The following is an 18,013-nucleotide window of genomic DNA, read 5'->3' as shown; positions in this document are numbered from 1 at the left end:
ACCAGGGTTTCCAAAAACAGGCATAGACAGTATGTAAACCAATAAAATTTTATTTATAAAAACAGGTGGTGAGTGGGGCCAGATTTGGCAGGCAGTTTGCCAACTCCTGATTTAGTTCTCCATGGCTATAACATCTTTTGCTTAAATACCTCTTGGAAAATACGTGCAGCCCTGGTGGTACAGTGGTTGTATTTGACTGCTCACCAAAAGTTCGGATCCACCAGCCAGCTGCTCCTTGAAAACTCTTTGGGGTAGTTCTACCCCGTCCGATAGGGTCATTATAAGTCGGAATTGACTCGATGGCAATGAGTTTGGTTTTGTATAATACTTATACCTTATAGTAACTATTGATTTATCTCCCTGCATCACCCACTACACTGTTAGCACCTTAGGGGCAGGGGCCATGTCTGGAAACCCTGGTGGTGTAGTGGTTAAGTGCTACAGCTGCTAACCAAAGGGTCGGTAGTTCGAATCCACCAGGCGCTCCTCAGAAACTGTATGGGGCAGTTCTCCTCTGTCCTGTAGGGTCGCTATGAGTCGGAATCGACTTGACAGCACTGGGTTTGGTATGATTTATTAAGACAAAAGAATTATATTAGGAATGTTTGTTCTCTTAAGAATTCAAGGAAAAGCATTTGAACCCACTATCTTTTCTGGGACTTTAGAACACCACTCATGGCATTTTGTTTCATGGGCAGTGTTCTTCGCAGGTTGCTTTCTAAGGAAAGGAAGTGGACCAGGAACTTTGAACATTTTCTTTTTCTTGGCTTTTCACTCTTTAGTTTTAGAGACCCTTGTGTTTTTATCAGGCTTTGATAGTTTACCGTTGTTTTTAAACCAGGTAACCCAAATCCCCTCCTTTCTTAAGTAATCCCAATCCTTTTTTTAAATAAAAGGACTCAGGTAATGATTTCAAACCATTTCTCACTTTTTTAAAATGCTCTTTTGGGGAAGTACCAATCTGTCTTTCAGTTTCCCAAGTCATTGACAGTTCATTTCTTGGTTGACTTATAAGATCACATATTGGATCAAAACAACCAGAACACAGTTAAAGAGAATGTTGACACATTGTGAAAAATGTAACTAATGTCACTGAAAAATTTGTCCAGAAATTGTCAAATGGGAACCTAATTTGCTGTGTAAACTTTCACGGAAAACGTAATAAAATATTGTGTAAAAGAAAAAATCATATATTTGATCAAGATAATTTCTTGTAAATTCTTATTTCCTTTTTGACTTCTTTACATATAGGTACTCAAAATTTTGCAGTTTGCTTTAAATAATTCTCATGTTCTTTATTGCAAATTTTCCCAAAATATGTTTGATAATACTTTCTAGGAATATTACATTTTTAGACCAGCACTGCCCAATAGAAATATAATGTGAACCGCATATGCGATTTTAAATTTTATAGTAGCCATATTAAAGAAGTGAAAAAGAAATAGGTGAAATAAGCCTAATGTATTTGACCTGATACAATGCAAAATGTTATAATTTTTTTATAGTCAGTATAAAGATATTAATGAACTAGTTTACTTTTTTGCCCTGTCTTTGAAATCTGGTTTATATTTTATGCTTACAGCATGTCTCAATCAGACTGGCCACATTTTAAGTGCTTGATAGTCACAAGCGGCTGGCTAAAAATGGCTGTTGGAGAGCTAGATTATAAGCCATTGGTCTGATGGGTGGTTGTGAGGAGTCAGGCTTTAGAAATGGGAAAGTATGGTCAAGGCGAAGCTATATAAACCAAAAACTAAACCTGTTGCTGTCAAAGCCAGTTCTGACTCATGGTGACCCTATAGGACAGAGTAGAGCTGCCCCATGGGGTTTCCAAGGAGTGACTGGTGAATTTGATCTGCTAACCCTTTTTGTTAGAAGCCAAGGTCTTAACCACTATGCCACCAGGGCTCCCAAAGGCTTGGTTATTGAAGGATAACAAGGTGAAGTATATGTAATTAACAAAGAACCAAAACAAGAAATTCTCATAAACTAGTATTTCTGGTACCAAAAAAAAAAAAAAGTTTCCTTTATTTCACATTCGCTTGTATGACATTATTACCAGATGCTGTTGTTCAGCCCTATAATCCAAGGTTAGAACTTTTCTTCTACAAAATTTTAAATTATACCTAAGTTTCTAGTATGTTGAACAATGATAAACTAAGATTCACCCATTTTACTTGATAATTGGTTGCTCTAGAAATTTATTAGTAATTTTATTGTATTTCTGCCTAAGCCTTAATGGTATGGAGAAAATAAAAGTTTATGAGACTGTTTTGTCTTTTTATATATAGGTTTCTATGATCAGAGATATTCGAGAGAGGGAGATTCGTATCTATACAGATGCAGGCCGTATTTGTAGACCACTTCTGATAGTGGAAAAACAAAAGCTCCTTTTGAAGAAGAGACATATTGACCAGTTGAAAGAGAGAGAATATAACAACTACAGGTAAGAACATGCAGTGAGAAAATTGTGCATTAAAAATTGAAATATAATTTACATACCATAAAATTCACTCCTTTAAAGTGTACAGCCCAGTGGCTTTTAGCATACTAATAAGGATGTGCTACTGTCACCACTATCTAATTCCAGAACACTTCATCACCCCAAAAAGAAACTCTGTACCCATTAGCAGTCACATTTGTTTTCCTTGATTTTTGTTATCAAGCAAGGGATTTGTAGGGTTTTGTTAAGAATGAAAGTCCTTGTGGCCTGTTAAAACCTAATAAGAAATTTAATAAAAAAAAAAAGAACCTGCTTAAAAAATTTGTTCTTAGTAATACATGAATGTATACATTCTTACTGTAAAAAAATTCAAACAATATGTATAGTCACATAAAAGCCACCAATTCATACTCCCCTCTTCAAAAGTAAGCGTTATTAACAATTTGGTGTATATTCCTCCAGACTTTATATACTTACATACTCACCCCTCACATGCAGCTTACAGTTGCTTTAAAATAAAGCAAAACAAACTAATAATAGTAGTTATGAGATTATACTTTGTATGTATTGTTCAGCAACTTACTTTCTCCACTGTTAACAATAATATGTTTATTTTGGAACCCTTTCCATATTGGTGCATATAGGTGGAAGAATACTCTTTATTAATTAGGAGGCCAAGGTAGTTAATCAGGAGATGAAGAAATTGAGTGAATTCTTCTTTTCCAGCTGGCAGGATCTTGTGGCCAGTGGGGTAGTAGAATATATCGATACCCTCGAAGAAGAAACAGTGATGCTCGCAATGACTCCAGATGATTTACAGGAGAAGGAAGTAGCTTATTGTTCCACATACACACATTGTGAGATTCATCCTTCAATGATCCTTGGTGTCTGTGCATCTATTATTCCCTTTCCTGATCATAACCAGGTTGGTCGCACTTTTTATCTTCTCATCTGTGAGGAACCGAAGGAAGTAGAATAGAAATCAGAGGTTAATCAGTATTTCTTTCCAGAAGAAAAGGCTTTTAATGAAAAGGCTATGTATTCCTACAGATCAGTGTTTGACATGTATAGTGCCTTGTTTCATTCTTAATTGCCATAGTTATTTCACATGATTATCACTTATCTTTCTGGGGAAAAAAAGAAGAACTTTAGTTACCATATTTCTTATTAATGTAGTACCCTGTAGAGTCTTTTCCTTGAGGTAATTAAGTTTTCATTGATTCTGCTTTTCATTTCTGCCTTTAGTCCCCTAGAAACACATACCAGTCTGCTATGGGTAAGCAGGCTATGGGAGTTTATATTACCAATTTTCATGTTCGTATGGACACATTGGCCCACGTTCTCTATTATCCTCAAAAACCACTTGTGACCACCAGGTCTATGGAATATCTGCGATTCAGAGAGCTCCCGGCAGGTATGTTCAGTTTTGTGCAGCAGTTTTTAAGGTTTTGCCATGCATGGGGTATTTTTCTGGGCACTTGGGAGAGTTAAAAATGCATAAGATACAGCCCCTGTTCTTAAGGAATTTGTAGTGTGAGAAACCTGAACACAATTAAATAAAAAGATAGGTCAGTGAAAAGTATTCTGGAGGTATAAAGTGATTGAGAAGCAAGAGCTAAGGAAAGTGATTGATTCCTGTGGGAAGTCTAGAGGCATTTTCATTCAGGAGGTGGCATTTTAAACTGGAGTAAAGTCAGGGGGAAGGGTATTTGCATTTGAGAGATGGCTTGAGCAGGGTCTAGAGGCGTAAAGGCATGAGATGCTATTTTTGGAACAGTCAGTAGTCATGTCGGTTTAGCATGACTGCAGTGTGAGCATATAGGAGTGAAAATTGGTATCATAGTACGGAGAGAGCCTGAAGATTGAATTTTATTTGGAGAATGAGGACCCATCTAGACTTTTAGAGTAGGGAAGTAGTATAATTAGAAATTTTTTTTAGGAATATCATTCTGTTAGCGGTGTAAGGGGTACATTGTTGTTAGATGCTGTCGAGCTGTCTTGGACTTATAGTGACCCTATCTATGTACAGCAGAATGAAGCACTTCCTGGTCCTGTGCCATCCTCGCAGTCATTGCTATGTTTGAGCCCGTTTTTGCAGCCACTGTGTCAATCCATCTTGTTGAGGGTCTTCCTCTTTTTTCCTGACCCTCTACTAAGTATGATGGCCTTCTTCAGGGACCGATCCCTCCTGATAACATGTTCAAAGTACATGAGATAAGTCTCGCCATCCATGCTTCTAAGGCGCATTCTGGCTGGGCTGTACTTCTTCCAAGACAGATTTGTTTGTTTTCTTGGCAGTCCATGGTATATTTAGTATTCTTCACCAACACCATAATTCAAAGACATCAATCTTTCTTTGGTCCAGTTTTTGCATGCATATGAGGCGACTGAAAATATCATGGCTTGGGTCAGGCGCACCTTAGTCCTCAAAGTAACATCTTTGCTTTTTAACACTTTAAAAGAGGTCTTGTGCAGCACATTTGCCCAGTGCAATATGTTGTTTGATTTCTTTATGGCTGCTTCTATGAGTGTCGATTGTGGATTCAAGTAAAATGAAATCCTTGACAACTTCAGTCTTTTCTCCATGTATCATGGTGTTGCTTATTGGTCCAGTTGTGAGGATTTTTGGTTTCTTTATGTTGACGTGTAATCCATACTGAAGGCTGTGGTCTTTGATCGTCATCAGTAAGTGCTTTAAGTCCTCTTCACTTTCAGGAAGTATTGTGTCATCTGCATATCATAGGTTGTTAACGAATATTCCTCCAATCCTGATGCTGTTTTCTTCAGGGGCAGATTAGAGGGAGGTAATTTAGAGGCTTTTTTTTTTTTTTTTGTAATAGTCTAAGTGAGGAAAGGTGAGGTCCTATAGAAATGAAAAAGAATGATGGTTGAGATATCTTTTGGAATACACTTGATAGAACTTGATGACTGTTTGGATATGCAATGATCAAGAGAGGAAAGAGAGGAATTGAAAGTGTTGCTGGTGTTTTTGGCTTGAGTGTTTGAGGAGAGGTGTGATATTAGTAAGATTGGGAGCATATTAGAAGAAGGTAGAGGTTTTAGAAGTAAGATAATAAATTCAGTTTGGGATATACTGATTTTGAGTTGCTGCCAGGACATCTAAGAAGTGATCTTCCAGCTGTGAGTTGCAAATGTGGTTTGAAAGAAGGTTGGGTGTAGAATTGTGAAGTTTTTGTTATATTAATGATAGATACTATTATGAAATTGCTTAGGGAGAATTGAGTGTGAGGAAAGGGCCAGAGACAGAACTTAATGCACTATTGTTAAGGGCGTGCAGTAAAAGAAATCAGGTGAGGAGTTGTGACAAGTAGCTGATAAAGAGGAGAGTCAGGAGTTTTGCAGGAGGGTATTTCAAGAAAACTGGACAGTAGGTAAACTGGTGCAGAGAAGGTGGAAGGTAGGAAAATGTTGACTATTAAAGGACACAGTATAGTTTGTTGACAGTATTGTGAGCAGAATTTTGGCTTTCAATTTAGGTAACATTTTGCCTTGTAAGCAATGGCTCTTAGTTTTTAACTATAATAGGGGTTCTAACATTTTGATTGCAAATTCTCATAGGTTAGAATTATTTATTTTCAGAGTCCTCCACAAGAGGTTACTCTTGGGAAAAACAAAATCTGTTAGGTTATCTACATTATGCTTATATCTTTGAGCTATGCTTGCAGTGCTGGGTTTTCTTCAACATTTAGATAACATAGTTTATTAGGGCTAAAAGAGGAAAGGAATACAGGTGAAGGATTGAATTTGAAATCAAATGTTTCTTCCTTTGGTACTGATAAGACATGGTGAGGGCATGGCAGGTCGGGACTGCATGCCTTTTGGCGCCGTTCTGTCTTTGTATCTTGAACATGTTACCTTTTTAAAAAACTTTATTATTTTGAGATAATTTCAAAGTTAGAGAAAGTTCTAAGACTAGTACAAAGAACTCCTATAAGCCATTCATCTAGATTTTCTAGTTGTTAACAATTTACCATATTTGCCTTATTCATTCTCTCCCCTTTCCTTCTCTTTCTCTTTCTTAACCATTTGAGAGTAAGGTGCAGACGTGAAGCCACATTACTGTTTAGTTGTTCAGTATGTGTTTCCTAAAAACAAGAATGTTCTTCACAGTACAACCATCAAATTCAGGAGGTTAACCTTGTTACCTATCTAGTCCATAGTTCCTAATTCAGATTTTGCCAGTTAGCTCAGTAATGTCCTTTATGGGTCTGCAGTCTAATCCAGGATCATGCATTGCATTTAGTCGCATGTCTCTTTAGTCTGTTTCAGTCTTGAACAATTTCTTAGTCTTTCCTTGTTTTTCATGACCTTGACATTTTTGAAGAGTTCAGGCCGGTAACTTTGTACACTGTCTCTCAATTTTAGTTTGACTGTTGTTTCCTCATGATTGATTGTATGAATTTCTGGCAGGACTGGCACGGAAGTGTTGTTCTGTTCTCAGTGCGTCCTATCAGGAGGCACATGCTGTCAGTTTTCCAGTTATGAGTTATTTGAACTTTTACCACGTGATTAAGATGGTGTCTGCCAGGTTTCTGCATTTTTTGTTAATTATAAGTATTTTGTACTTGTTATTAGTTACCGTTGAGTGGGTCCCAACTCATGGTGATCCCATGTGTTACAGGGTACAACTGCTCCATAGGGTTTCCTTGGTTGTAATCTTAATGGAAGCGGGTTGCCAGGCCTTTTCTCCTGTAGAGCTGCTGGGCGGGTTTGAACCTTTAGGTTAGAAGTCGAGCACAAACCGTTTGTACCACTTACGTGGACCTTCAGTACTTATTAGGAAGTAATTAATAAATCTTTTTCTGAGGAGATACTTTGAGGTGATGTGAATATCCCCTTCCCTATCAGACTTTTAGCCCTTAGTTTTACTATTGGTAATCGTTTTCTGATTCCACCATTCCTTCCGATTTGATGCTCAAATTGTCCCAGATTTGACCAGTGGGAGCACTTTCAGTATGACTCCTGATAAGTCCTCATTATTCTTTAAGTACTTCCTTACGTTTTTTCTCGTCCTGTACTTTCTGTGCCCTAAACTTTGACTCAGCCATTCTCCTTTTAGTGGAGGATAGTTGAAAATCAACCAGTAAAAACCCTATGATCACAATAATTTGATCCGCAGCCCATCATGGGGATGGCACACGACCAGGCAGCATTTTGTTTCATTGAGCATGGGTTTGCCATGAGTAGGGGGTCCACTTGACAGCAGCAAAGAGCAATAGTATTTAGAAACCAAAATCTGGGTGCTAGGTATGTTCGTTGTTATTAGAATGTTACCGTTTCTGGGTCCTTTCAGCTAATAGAGCTAGGAAATACATGTATGCCTGCACGTAAATACATATACACATCTGTATCTATTTTTATATCTCTATATTATATTTAATTATCAGGAGTTCAGACCAGTACCACTCGTCCCTGTCCAACATCGTGGAGTTTATTCTAGAACTCTATTCTCCAACAGAGAGAAACCTGGCTTCCATTGCCTTCCATATTTACCTGTTTGCTCAATCTGCTGATGTAACCAGTCTCCTGATCATTCCGGTTGAATTCTTGGTCCTGGCCCTGCCAGACATATCAGCATGTCAAATTCAAAGCTTGACCTGGGGAAAGGGCCAATCATGTTATCCCAAGGAGTGCCTTTTTGATTGGTATAAATCCTATTTCTGTAGTGGAGTATGATACCTTGGTCAGCAAGTCCTCTGGGAGTAATGAGCCTTGTGGTAAAAGTTAGCCTGAAAGTGGGTCAGGGGACTTTAGAGCCTCCTCAGTGCTGAGCTGTGGCCTCTAAGTGGGTGAGGAGAAAGCGACAGAAAGAAATTCCCATAGGTATGCCTGAACCTGGCTGACAGGTGGGTTGTAATCCTATGTTTCATATGTATATTATAGTCCTTGAGTCCACAAATAGGTATTTTTAACAAAGTTACTGTTACTTATTATTGAGCGTTCAACTGTGTGAAACAGCATCCAAAGTGCTTTACGTATGTTATCTCTAAGAATCATGAGAATTTTATGATGTTTCTTCACCTCCCAAATGAGAACAATAATAGTACCTACTTCATGAAGCTTTTATGATGATTAAATGGTTAAAAACTCATGGCTCAATACCTGTTATTTAGTAAGGGAGGAATAGATGTAAACTGATGTAGTAATAGTGATAGTTTATCACCTCCATTTTACAAATGTGGAAACAATAGGAAAGGTGAAGTCATTTGCCCAAGGTTACACAACTGAAATATGTGGAGCCAGAATTTAAACTCTGATCTAATTCCAGGGCTTATGCTCTTAAGGTTTTTCCTTTTGGCCAGAAGTAGGCTTTTCTCCTCCCATCTTTTCTTTCTGGTATTCTTTCCTCTTCACTGTATTGCTTCTTGAGTTTGGACTTCTAAGCTAAGAAAAAACTATTAGAAACATCATTTGGAAGTTTTCTCTTTTAAGCTAAACTTAGCTGAGGTCCCAGACTTGCCCAGATACTTTAGAATAAGGTTATGGGGTGAAGGGACTTACCTCCTGGGAGCACAGCATACCCGGGAGAAGGAAGAGGGTAGTTCCAGGCTCAAACCTAAAGCCAGGAATCAGGAGACAAGGAGCTTGGGATTGATCCCTTCACTTATTAGCCTTGGGTTCACTTATTAGCCTTGGGATCATGGACAGATTATTTAGTTGGTTCTTTGTGATTTATGAGAATAGTTACGCTTACCATGTTTATGGCACAGGGTTGCTCTGAGGGTCATAAAACATGGTTTGGGGAGACACTTCATAAATGTGAAGTGACTTGCATATATAATCACTGATTATAAGAATAGATACACTGAGAATGACTGGTCTTAGGATTCCCTTTTGTTAAACATTAAATTGCAGAGTGATTGCCTCACAAATTTCCATTCCTAGAGGAGTAGACCATTTACTATGACAAAAACATCCAAGTATCTATGCACGTATGATTAAATCAAATTGATTTAAAAGAAAGGGTCAGTTTTTCTTTGTTTCCCAGATGATATGTTAATGAGTGTTCTTAAATGCACTTCAGGTATCAACTCAATTGTGGCCATTGCATCATACACTGGTTATAATCAAGAAGACTCTGTTATCATGAACCGTTCAGCTGTAGACCGAGGCTTTTTCAGGTTTGCTTTTTATAAAATTTGTTAAAACATGGATACAGTGGAAATAGAAATTTTTGTAATCAAAAAAAGTTCTTTAAAAATAAGATTGACTTGTATGTATCCAGACTTATTAGTGCTTCTGAAGGTCAGACTGAAAGACATTTTGATCTAACAGCAGATAGAAATTTTCCTGTTAAGATATTTACTCTTTTCATCTCCATTCATGAAGCTTTGTAGATGACCATGCTGTTGTGTGGATGCCTGTATATAGAGTGTAGTGTGAGGAAATCAAGCCCCCCTGCAGAAAGCGGAAGGCCTAGTGGATGGCAACAAACACCTGAAGACACTTTTTCTCCTATCTCAGGATTTTTCAGATGCTAATATTTTGAGCCATTTTTTTTTTTAATAAGCAAATACATGTTTGCATTTAGATAGTATAGAAACATCTAAAGAAGAATTAAAAATAAATCTGTGATCTTGGGACCCATATATAACTATTTTTAAAGTTATGCTGTGTTTTCCTTTCATTCTTTTTTCTATTATGCTTCAATTTTAGTGTCATATTGACAGACAGATTGATCTCAAATCCATGGCATATGAAGATTGGTTAAAAAAACTGGGAATTTAGAAGAGGGAATGGATTTTTTTTCTTTTCCTGTGTTGTTTCAGAGACCAGCACTAGGAGCGGGGGTAGACATTATAGCTTAATGTCAAAAACTTACCAGTGGACAATTCAAGCAGATCCTGGGGTGGTTATAAAAGTGATTAGGGTAATTCCAGTTCTGTCAGGGTTATGGGTCAAACGCTGCTTGTGTGGCTGATGTGATAGCGTTTAGGATTTTACTTTTATTCTCAATATAGTTACTGTTGTCTCAGATTCATGGTTTCAATTATCTCATCTCCCAAATATCAATGAAGTGAAAATTATTAATTATTAAGCTCTTTTATTAAAGAAAAACAGAAATTACCTTGAGAACCATGTGTTTTTAGGTCTGTTTTCTACCGGTCTTACAAAGAACAGGAGTCTAAAAAAGGATTTGATCAAGAAGAAGTTTTTGAGAAGCCTACACGTGAAACGTGCCAGGGTAAGTGATACATTTAAATTTTAGAAATCAAGGATAATTGTGTACGGCTTTCTTAATTCATTTCGTGGGTTTTTTTTTTTTTTTTTTTGGTACTCATAGTTTTTATTTATTAAATAAGTACTAGTCATGATCTGCTAATTGATTTCATGACACTCTAATGGGTTATTACACAAAATTTGGGAAACAGTGGCGTAAGCAGTATGAGAGGAGTCACAGGAAAAATTCCTGAATGGAACTTGTAGTCTACTTGGGGAGAGAGAACAAACTTAACAAACAACCACAGCGTATTTTAAGATTATGATAAATTATTTGCTAAATTGTATGATGCAGTGTAAGAATGACGGAAGTTCAGCTTTTAGCGATTTTTCCGTGTTGAAGTAAACAGATCTAAGATTAAGAAGACAACTTAAAAAACACAGTTATATTGTATTTCATGTTTCTAAGGCAACTTTTTCATGTTGTTACATCTTTAAATTGAGATATATCTTAAAACTGATGATATTTTACAATTAGTATTTTCAGGCAGCTGTCATGAGTCAGTTGTCATTGCTTGTGTGTGATCAATCTTGGTTGTCATTGCTGGTGGTGACATGACTGGACAATAAAACCTTTTGCCATTTCGGTCTGTATACCATTTGAAGAAGGAATATTTATCTTTTACTGATAAGAAATTCAGTCTCTTCTGGTAAGATCAATAAGTATCAGCATCAGAACTTCAAGAATATTGTCAGTAGTTTGGAAAAAAATCCCAGAAGCAACAATGGCACACACTTAAAAAAAAAAAAAAAAGCTACATATACAGTATATTGTTGGTACAGAAGACGATATTATGTAGAAAACTCTCACATCTGTAACTCTGAGCCAAAATATGATTTAGGATAGTTGGACTTTAAATTCGAAGAAGTTTTGCTTGTATATTCCTTTTTTCCTCCTAAATTTTATTTTGTTGTTGTTGACACTATACACAATAAAACAGGTACTAATTTAACAATTTTTTCGTGTACAAAGATTACATTCTTTAAATTGTGCAGCCATTCTCACTCTCCTTTTCTGAGTTGTTCCTCCCTGATTTGTTGGGTTATGTTACCTTTTTTTTTGCCATGTGGTGGTGTGTTTTCATGTCATTCTTAACCAGAAAAACCCATTGGCATCAAGCCGATTCTGACTCCTAGTGACCCAGTTCGACGGAGTAGAACTTCCCCATAGTGTTTCCAAGGCTGTAAATCTTTATGGAAACAGACTGCCACATCTTTTTCCTGTGGAGTGGCTGGTGGGTTTGAATCATCAACCTTCTGGTTAGCCGCTGAGTGCTTAACCACTGGGCCACCAGTGCTCCTTTGTCATTCTTAAGAGCTCATATTTAAGAAAATATATATATTTGCCAATAGTATTTGCATCTAGGAGTGGGCTTGCTATAGACCTTTCCTCCTGAGCTGGTCCTGCACTGAGTAGGATATTCAGGAAATCAGAGAGGTTGCATCATTTCATGGAACGCATCTCAGAGCCTCATTCTCACTTGTACTGTGTCCCTCAGCTTGTACATTTGCATGGGACCTACCCACCCCCACCCCAACTAGATTCTTAGTATGTGGTATGACTGTAATATTTGTTCACACACAGTGTTTGTAAGAATTCAAAAATAAACAGTGAGAGGATATTTAGCGTTTGTTACTTCTTTTGGAAAAAACACTCTTGTTTTATTTTCTAGTTGTTATTTATTTTCACAGACATTTAAAAACTGTATATTATTTTTTATTTTATACTTCTTTTGGAAAAAACACTCTTGTTTTATTTTCTAGTTGTTATTTATTTTCACAGACATTTAAAAACTGTATATACAGTGTAAAGGATAGGATGTCCCAGAGAAGTGGGGTATCCCTGCTACAAATTTCACTCCTTGTAGCATTGCATGAAGTAAAATGTATTCTTTCTCCTTAGGCATTTTCCTGTTACTCCATTTCTAGTGAGTGGTTTTGTGTATAAGATGAAATACAAAATATCTGTGTGAGGATGTGTGTAGAGGACATAGATACTCTTTTTCATGTAATGTAGGGATCAGAAACTGGTTGCACACTTATCCAAAGTCACCTAGCAAATGTCTGTCATAGGAGAACCCAGATACCTAAGACTCAACCCAGTGTTTTTTCTTTATAGACTTTGGTATTACAGAGTTCAGAGTAGTTTATAATATTTAGAATAAGGGAATTCTGTTATTACTAAACACTGTTTATGGTGTTAGAGATTCCTGTGACTTCTCTCTGACTTGGAACTGATTCATGAGTGTGGTTTTTAATCTTTTCCTATGGTAATACCATTTCAGAAACTTCCATGTCTGTTTCCTTGCAGGCATGAGGCACGCCATTTATGACAAGCTCGATGATGATGGTCTGATAGCTCCTGGGGTTCGTGTATCAGGAGATGATGTTATCATAGGCAAAACAGTCACCTTGCCAGAAAACGAAGATGAATTGGAGAGCACTAATAGACGCTATACCAAGAGAGACTGTAGCACTTTCCTCAGAACTAGTGAGACGGGTATTGTGGATCAGGTGATGGTAACTCTCAACCAGGAAGGATATAAATTTTGTAAAATAAGGGTGAGTAGAGCTTGGTTCATGTAGCTATTTATAGAAAGTAAACCACACAGACTGAACTAACCTATTTTTATATACCTTCAGGTGCGCTCTGTTAGAATTCCACAAATTGGAGACAAATTTGCTAGTCGACATGGTCAGAAGGGTACTTGTGGTATTCAGTATAGGCAAGAGGTAGGTGTCTTTCTCACCTCTACCCCAGAGTTTTGTTGAATATTTTATTGAATTAAAATTTGTTTGACTGAAGACCCCGAAAGTGGTAAAGACTTTTTAATTGTAGTGTTTAATAAGTATACAAGCATACCATGTTGTGCGAATTCAGAATATATAGAAGTTCAGTTTCAGATTAGTTCTAGTTTTTTGTTCCATAGCTAAGAGATTTGAGTGTCCTTAAGTCTCTTTTTTACAATTTTCCTTATAGGACATGCCCTTCACCTGTGAAGGTATCACCCCTGATATCATCATAAATCCCCATGCCATCCCCTCTCGTATGACTATCGGTCACTTGATTGAATGTCTTCAAGGGAAGGTAAGAGATTTTCTTTAAAAATATAGGTTCCAAACTGATTTTTCTTAAAAAAATGATGATAGGTGATTTCACTTATTTTTGAGCTAGAGTACTTTGGAAAAAGTTTGATATTTATTTATTTTCCTGTTTTCAGATTTGTTACGATTATGCCTATTTTATTTTAGAAGTTTGCAAAGCTATGGCTAAGTCACAATTCTTGTGAAATTTATTACATCTAACCCCTACATACATACACAGTTATCCCTTTTGACTGGTTCTTTTCTATAGATGAAGAGTTATTTCATTGGTAGCTAGTTCACTGTGAACTTTATTATTTTGTAGTTATATTATTAGCTATGAGGACATCTTTCAGTGGAGGTTTTCTATTTTTAAGTGTCCTGTTAAGATAGAATGGCTACAGCCTAAAACATGAATGGCTTGGCTCTAGGGTATTAAAATGTAATTTTCCTTAAGCTGTCGGAAGTATTTGGGAGTTTCATTCTTTTTGTGCCTGGTTCCATGGACAGCTTCCTATTTGAAGGCTTATTATAATTGTTTTTCTTTTTAGGTAAATTAGCTTATTTATAAATACTTTGTGTATGATATTAATAAAATGAACTTTAAGCTATCACAGCTTTCCCTACATGGATTTTAAGTTCAAAACCCTCTCTTTTATAGAAAGGATTTTTTTCATTGAATGTATTTTTAAAGGAAAGCAACCTTCTAACGACAATTTTGTTTTTTAAAGGTATCAGCCAACAAGGGTGAAATTGGTGATGCCACTCCCTTTAATGATGCTGTCAACGTGCAGAAGATTTCTAACCTTTTATCTGAATATGGCTACCATCTCAGGGGAAATGAGGTATCTTTGCACTGACATTAGTAATTTGTTACTTGGATTCTTTTTTGTATGCCTGTGGTTTCATTAAAAAAAAAAAAATTAAACCTTTTGTTGAAGTGTAACACATACTTATGAGACTAGCATCCAGCTCAAGGAAAAAAAAAAAAAAAATGACCAGAACTCTCTAGGCCTGGAAGCCGTGTAGTGTCCCCTTTTCTGGTCATTACCTTCTTCTTCAGAGTAACCACTGCCGAGATTCTAACACTGTAGGTTCGTTTTGTCTGTTTGATTTTATAAATGGAATGATACAGTATCTGTGTATATACTCTTCGAACTTGTTTAATATTTTTAAGTCTGCGCTTTAAAATCCGTGTCTGTTTTAGGTCCTGTACAATGGGTTTACTGGTCGAAAAATCACATCGCAAATTTTTATTGGCCCCACTTATTACCAGCGTTTGAAGCATATGGTGGATGATAAGATTCACTCTCGTGCTAGAGGACCTATTCAGATCCTTAATAGACAGCCCATGGAAGGTAGATCTCGGTAAGAGTTGCATCATCGTCATCATTTAGCCCTTTATTATGGAAAATGTCAACAACTGTCAACTCATGACCAGTCATGTTTTACCCATCTCCCCCACCCAACAACCCCAGATTGTTTTTAATTGTTTAAATGTTTAATTGGTTTACTTAAATGTTAAGCAAAACCCAGATAGAGTTCCTCCTATAAATATTTCAGTATGTATCTATAAAAGAGTGGTTCTTAAATTTTTTGATCCCAGGACCCCAAAGAGCTTTTGTTTATGTGAGTTATATCTATTGATATTTTATCATATTAGAAATTAAAACTGAGAAACTTTTGAATATTAATTTATTAAAAATAACACTAATAAACCTATTATATGTTAACATAAATAACATCTTAAATGAAAAATGTATTTTCCAAATAAAAAATTTAACAAGAAGAGTGACCTTGGATTACATACTTGTGAATCCCCTAAATGAGCTGGCTTACTAAAATATAGCTGGATTCTTGTATGTGCTTCTATATTCATTCCATTTATAATATATTATTTTGGTTGACGTATATGAGGAAAATCTGACCTTACACAGATGAGCCATTGAATAAGAGAGGTATATTTTAATAACCTTTTCAGATAATTGTGGATATTCTTTGATGCTACACCAAAACTAGACAAGTGTTAGCTTTCTAAAGGTTAATTACAATATGGTGTATTTTTGTACTTACATTAAATTTTTTTTTGAACTTCTTGTACTTAATATACTGAAATCCACTGTCCTGTCTTGCACTTTGAATGGATCTTTTACCAGTGCATAATTTTATAATATCATAATTGATCCTTTGGAAAATATTGGTTCATGTAATTGAGTTATGCGGATTTTCAAATGTTAACATATTTCATTATACAAAAAAAAAAAAAAAAAAAATCACATTTGTTAATGCTACCACTCTCATTAGAAAAGTCTAAGCATTGGGAAGCTCTCAAGCCCATGGTGGTGGATATACCAAACCCAAACCAAACCCAGTGCTGTTGAGTCAATTCCGACTCATAGCGACCCTATAGGACAGAGTAGAACTGCCCCATAGAGTTTCCAAGGAGCGCCTGGCGGATTCGAATTGCTGGCCCTTTGGTTAGCAGCCGTAGCACTTAACCACTACACCACCAGAGTTTCCCGGTGGTGGATATAGGTATTCCAAAATCCTAATTTTCACTTGAAAGCTCAAATTTTATAATTATCAAGAAGTGCTTTAAAATTGTTTTTCTTGAATGGCTTACTTTGTTCATTTTCAAGAAAATAGCAGCCAAATACCTAAGTCTCAATTACCACAGTTGATCTTTCAGTTGTTTTTTCAAGTAAAAAAGATGTTCTATGAAAAAGTGACTAGTTCCGAATTATGGAAGGGGCTTTCTTTGAGACAGCCAGCTAGCTAACTTCTGTATATGGTAGAAGTGCTTTATGAGAACATCCAACTTTGTCGTAGAATGTTAAAGAGGTATGTACTCAAGGGTCAGCATTTAATAAAACTATAATTTTTTTTTCCTACTATTTCTTCAAGGACATTCTTAAGTGAAATTGGCTTTCCTTGTCCTTCACTGCAAGTATATGACAGTGCAGACTATCACACTAGTGAAGCCTGGTTCTGCTGCCTCGATTTGTGCTCAGGTGCCAGCAGTCTTTTCAGTTACTTTCGTACCATCAGGGCACGTGCCAACACAGTGAAAGAGGCAAATAATAAGGTTGTATTGTTATAAAAATAGTTTTGACCCTTGGGAGGTCCACAGACCACACTATGAGAACTGCTACTCTAAAAGATTAGGATTAAAAAAAACAAAACAAAACAAAACTGTATTCTCATTATGTCATTAAATATCTTGTGTTCAGAGTTTCCTGATTCTCAAGTAAATTTGTAACAGTTGATTTTAATCAGGATACAAATCGGTCTGTGCCTCACAATTGATTGATAGGTGTCTCTTTAAGTTCCCTCTTTTTTTAATCTATAGATTTCCCTTTAACTATTTTTTTTTTCTTATAATTTACTTTTTGAAGAAACTGGATTGTTTGAGCTGGAGGGTTTAATCATAGTCTGGACTTTGTTGATTGCATCCTGTGCTATGTACAACACCTTTCTCTGTCCCGTTTTCCTTGTAAATGGCTCCGTAGATCTAGAGGCTTGATAAGATTTAGAGTTTGAATTTTTTGGTGGTAATACTTCGTAGGTAGTATTGTGTTCTTCCCGTATCTGGTTGTTCTCTTTTTAAAATTTAGCAGCGGTAATGATTATTGCCTAAGGCCTTTAATTAAATAGGGACTGCAAACTGGTGAGAGTCTAATTTTATCATTCCTTCTTCATTTACTAGCTAGAGTACTTCTATAAAACCCAAAAAACCCAGGGTACGTCTATAGACAAAACCATCTCCTCAGCTGTTTGATTACTTGCTGACACAGTTTATATAGTGAGGGAAGGATAAGTGTTTGGCTCTTCCCCTTTATTTACCAGCCTTCAAAATAATGAGTTGGTTCTCTAGCATCCTCCAGACGTGACCAGTGCTTTTTTTTTGTTTTTTTTTTGTAAAATCATTATGAACTCAGTGATTTAAGCTTATTTGATATATTTTGTATAGTAAGTCCGTCAAGGAAGCCATCACCATCCACTTTCCTGGCTGTCTGAACAATGCATTTCACGTCTGTGTTGGGGAAACCTGTAATCATTCACCTGCTCTTCCCATTATTTAACACGCATTGATCATTTTAGGTTAGTTTGCCTGGGAGACTCATTTGTTGAGAAGCTGCTCTATTTAGATTGGTTCTTTTATTACTCATTTTTGAGCATAAAGTTGAATTCTAATAAGCTAAATGCTAGCGTGAGACTCTACTGCACTTCATTGTATTTTATGAG

The 18,013-nt window shown here is 36.4% G+C and overlaps 1 protein-coding gene across 1 annotated transcript in view; it reads left to right on the top strand.

The window, feature by feature from the left end:
* The window catches only part of POLR2B (RNA polymerase II subunit B), a 51,902-nt gene that overhangs the window by 32,475 nt on the left and 1,414 nt on the right, over positions 1-18,013 (top strand). The window contains exons 14-23 of the mRNA XM_049886211.1: positions 2,292-2,446; positions 3,170-3,368; positions 3,689-3,857; positions 9,489-9,585; positions 10,555-10,649; positions 12,996-13,246; positions 13,328-13,417; positions 13,665-13,772; positions 14,500-14,613; positions 14,976-15,136. Coding sequence (XP_049742168.1) covers positions 2,292-2,446; positions 3,170-3,368; positions 3,689-3,857; positions 9,489-9,585; positions 10,555-10,649; positions 12,996-13,246; positions 13,328-13,417; positions 13,665-13,772; positions 14,500-14,613; positions 14,976-15,136 — 1,439 coding nt within the window. The remainder of the gene's footprint in view (positions 1-2,291; positions 2,447-3,169; positions 3,369-3,688; positions 3,858-9,488; positions 9,586-10,554; positions 10,650-12,995; positions 13,247-13,327; positions 13,418-13,664; positions 13,773-14,499; positions 14,614-14,975; positions 15,137-18,013) is intronic.

The sequence above is a fragment of the Elephas maximus genome, chromosome 5, assembly GCF_024166365.1.
Source record: "Elephas maximus indicus isolate mEleMax1 chromosome 5, mEleMax1 primary haplotype, whole genome shotgun sequence".
NCBI classification, from domain to species: Eukaryota; Metazoa; Chordata; class Mammalia; order Proboscidea; family Elephantidae; genus Elephas; species Elephas maximus.
Note: the sequence above shows the minus strand (reverse complement) of the source record. Positions and strands in the feature narration are given on the sequence as shown.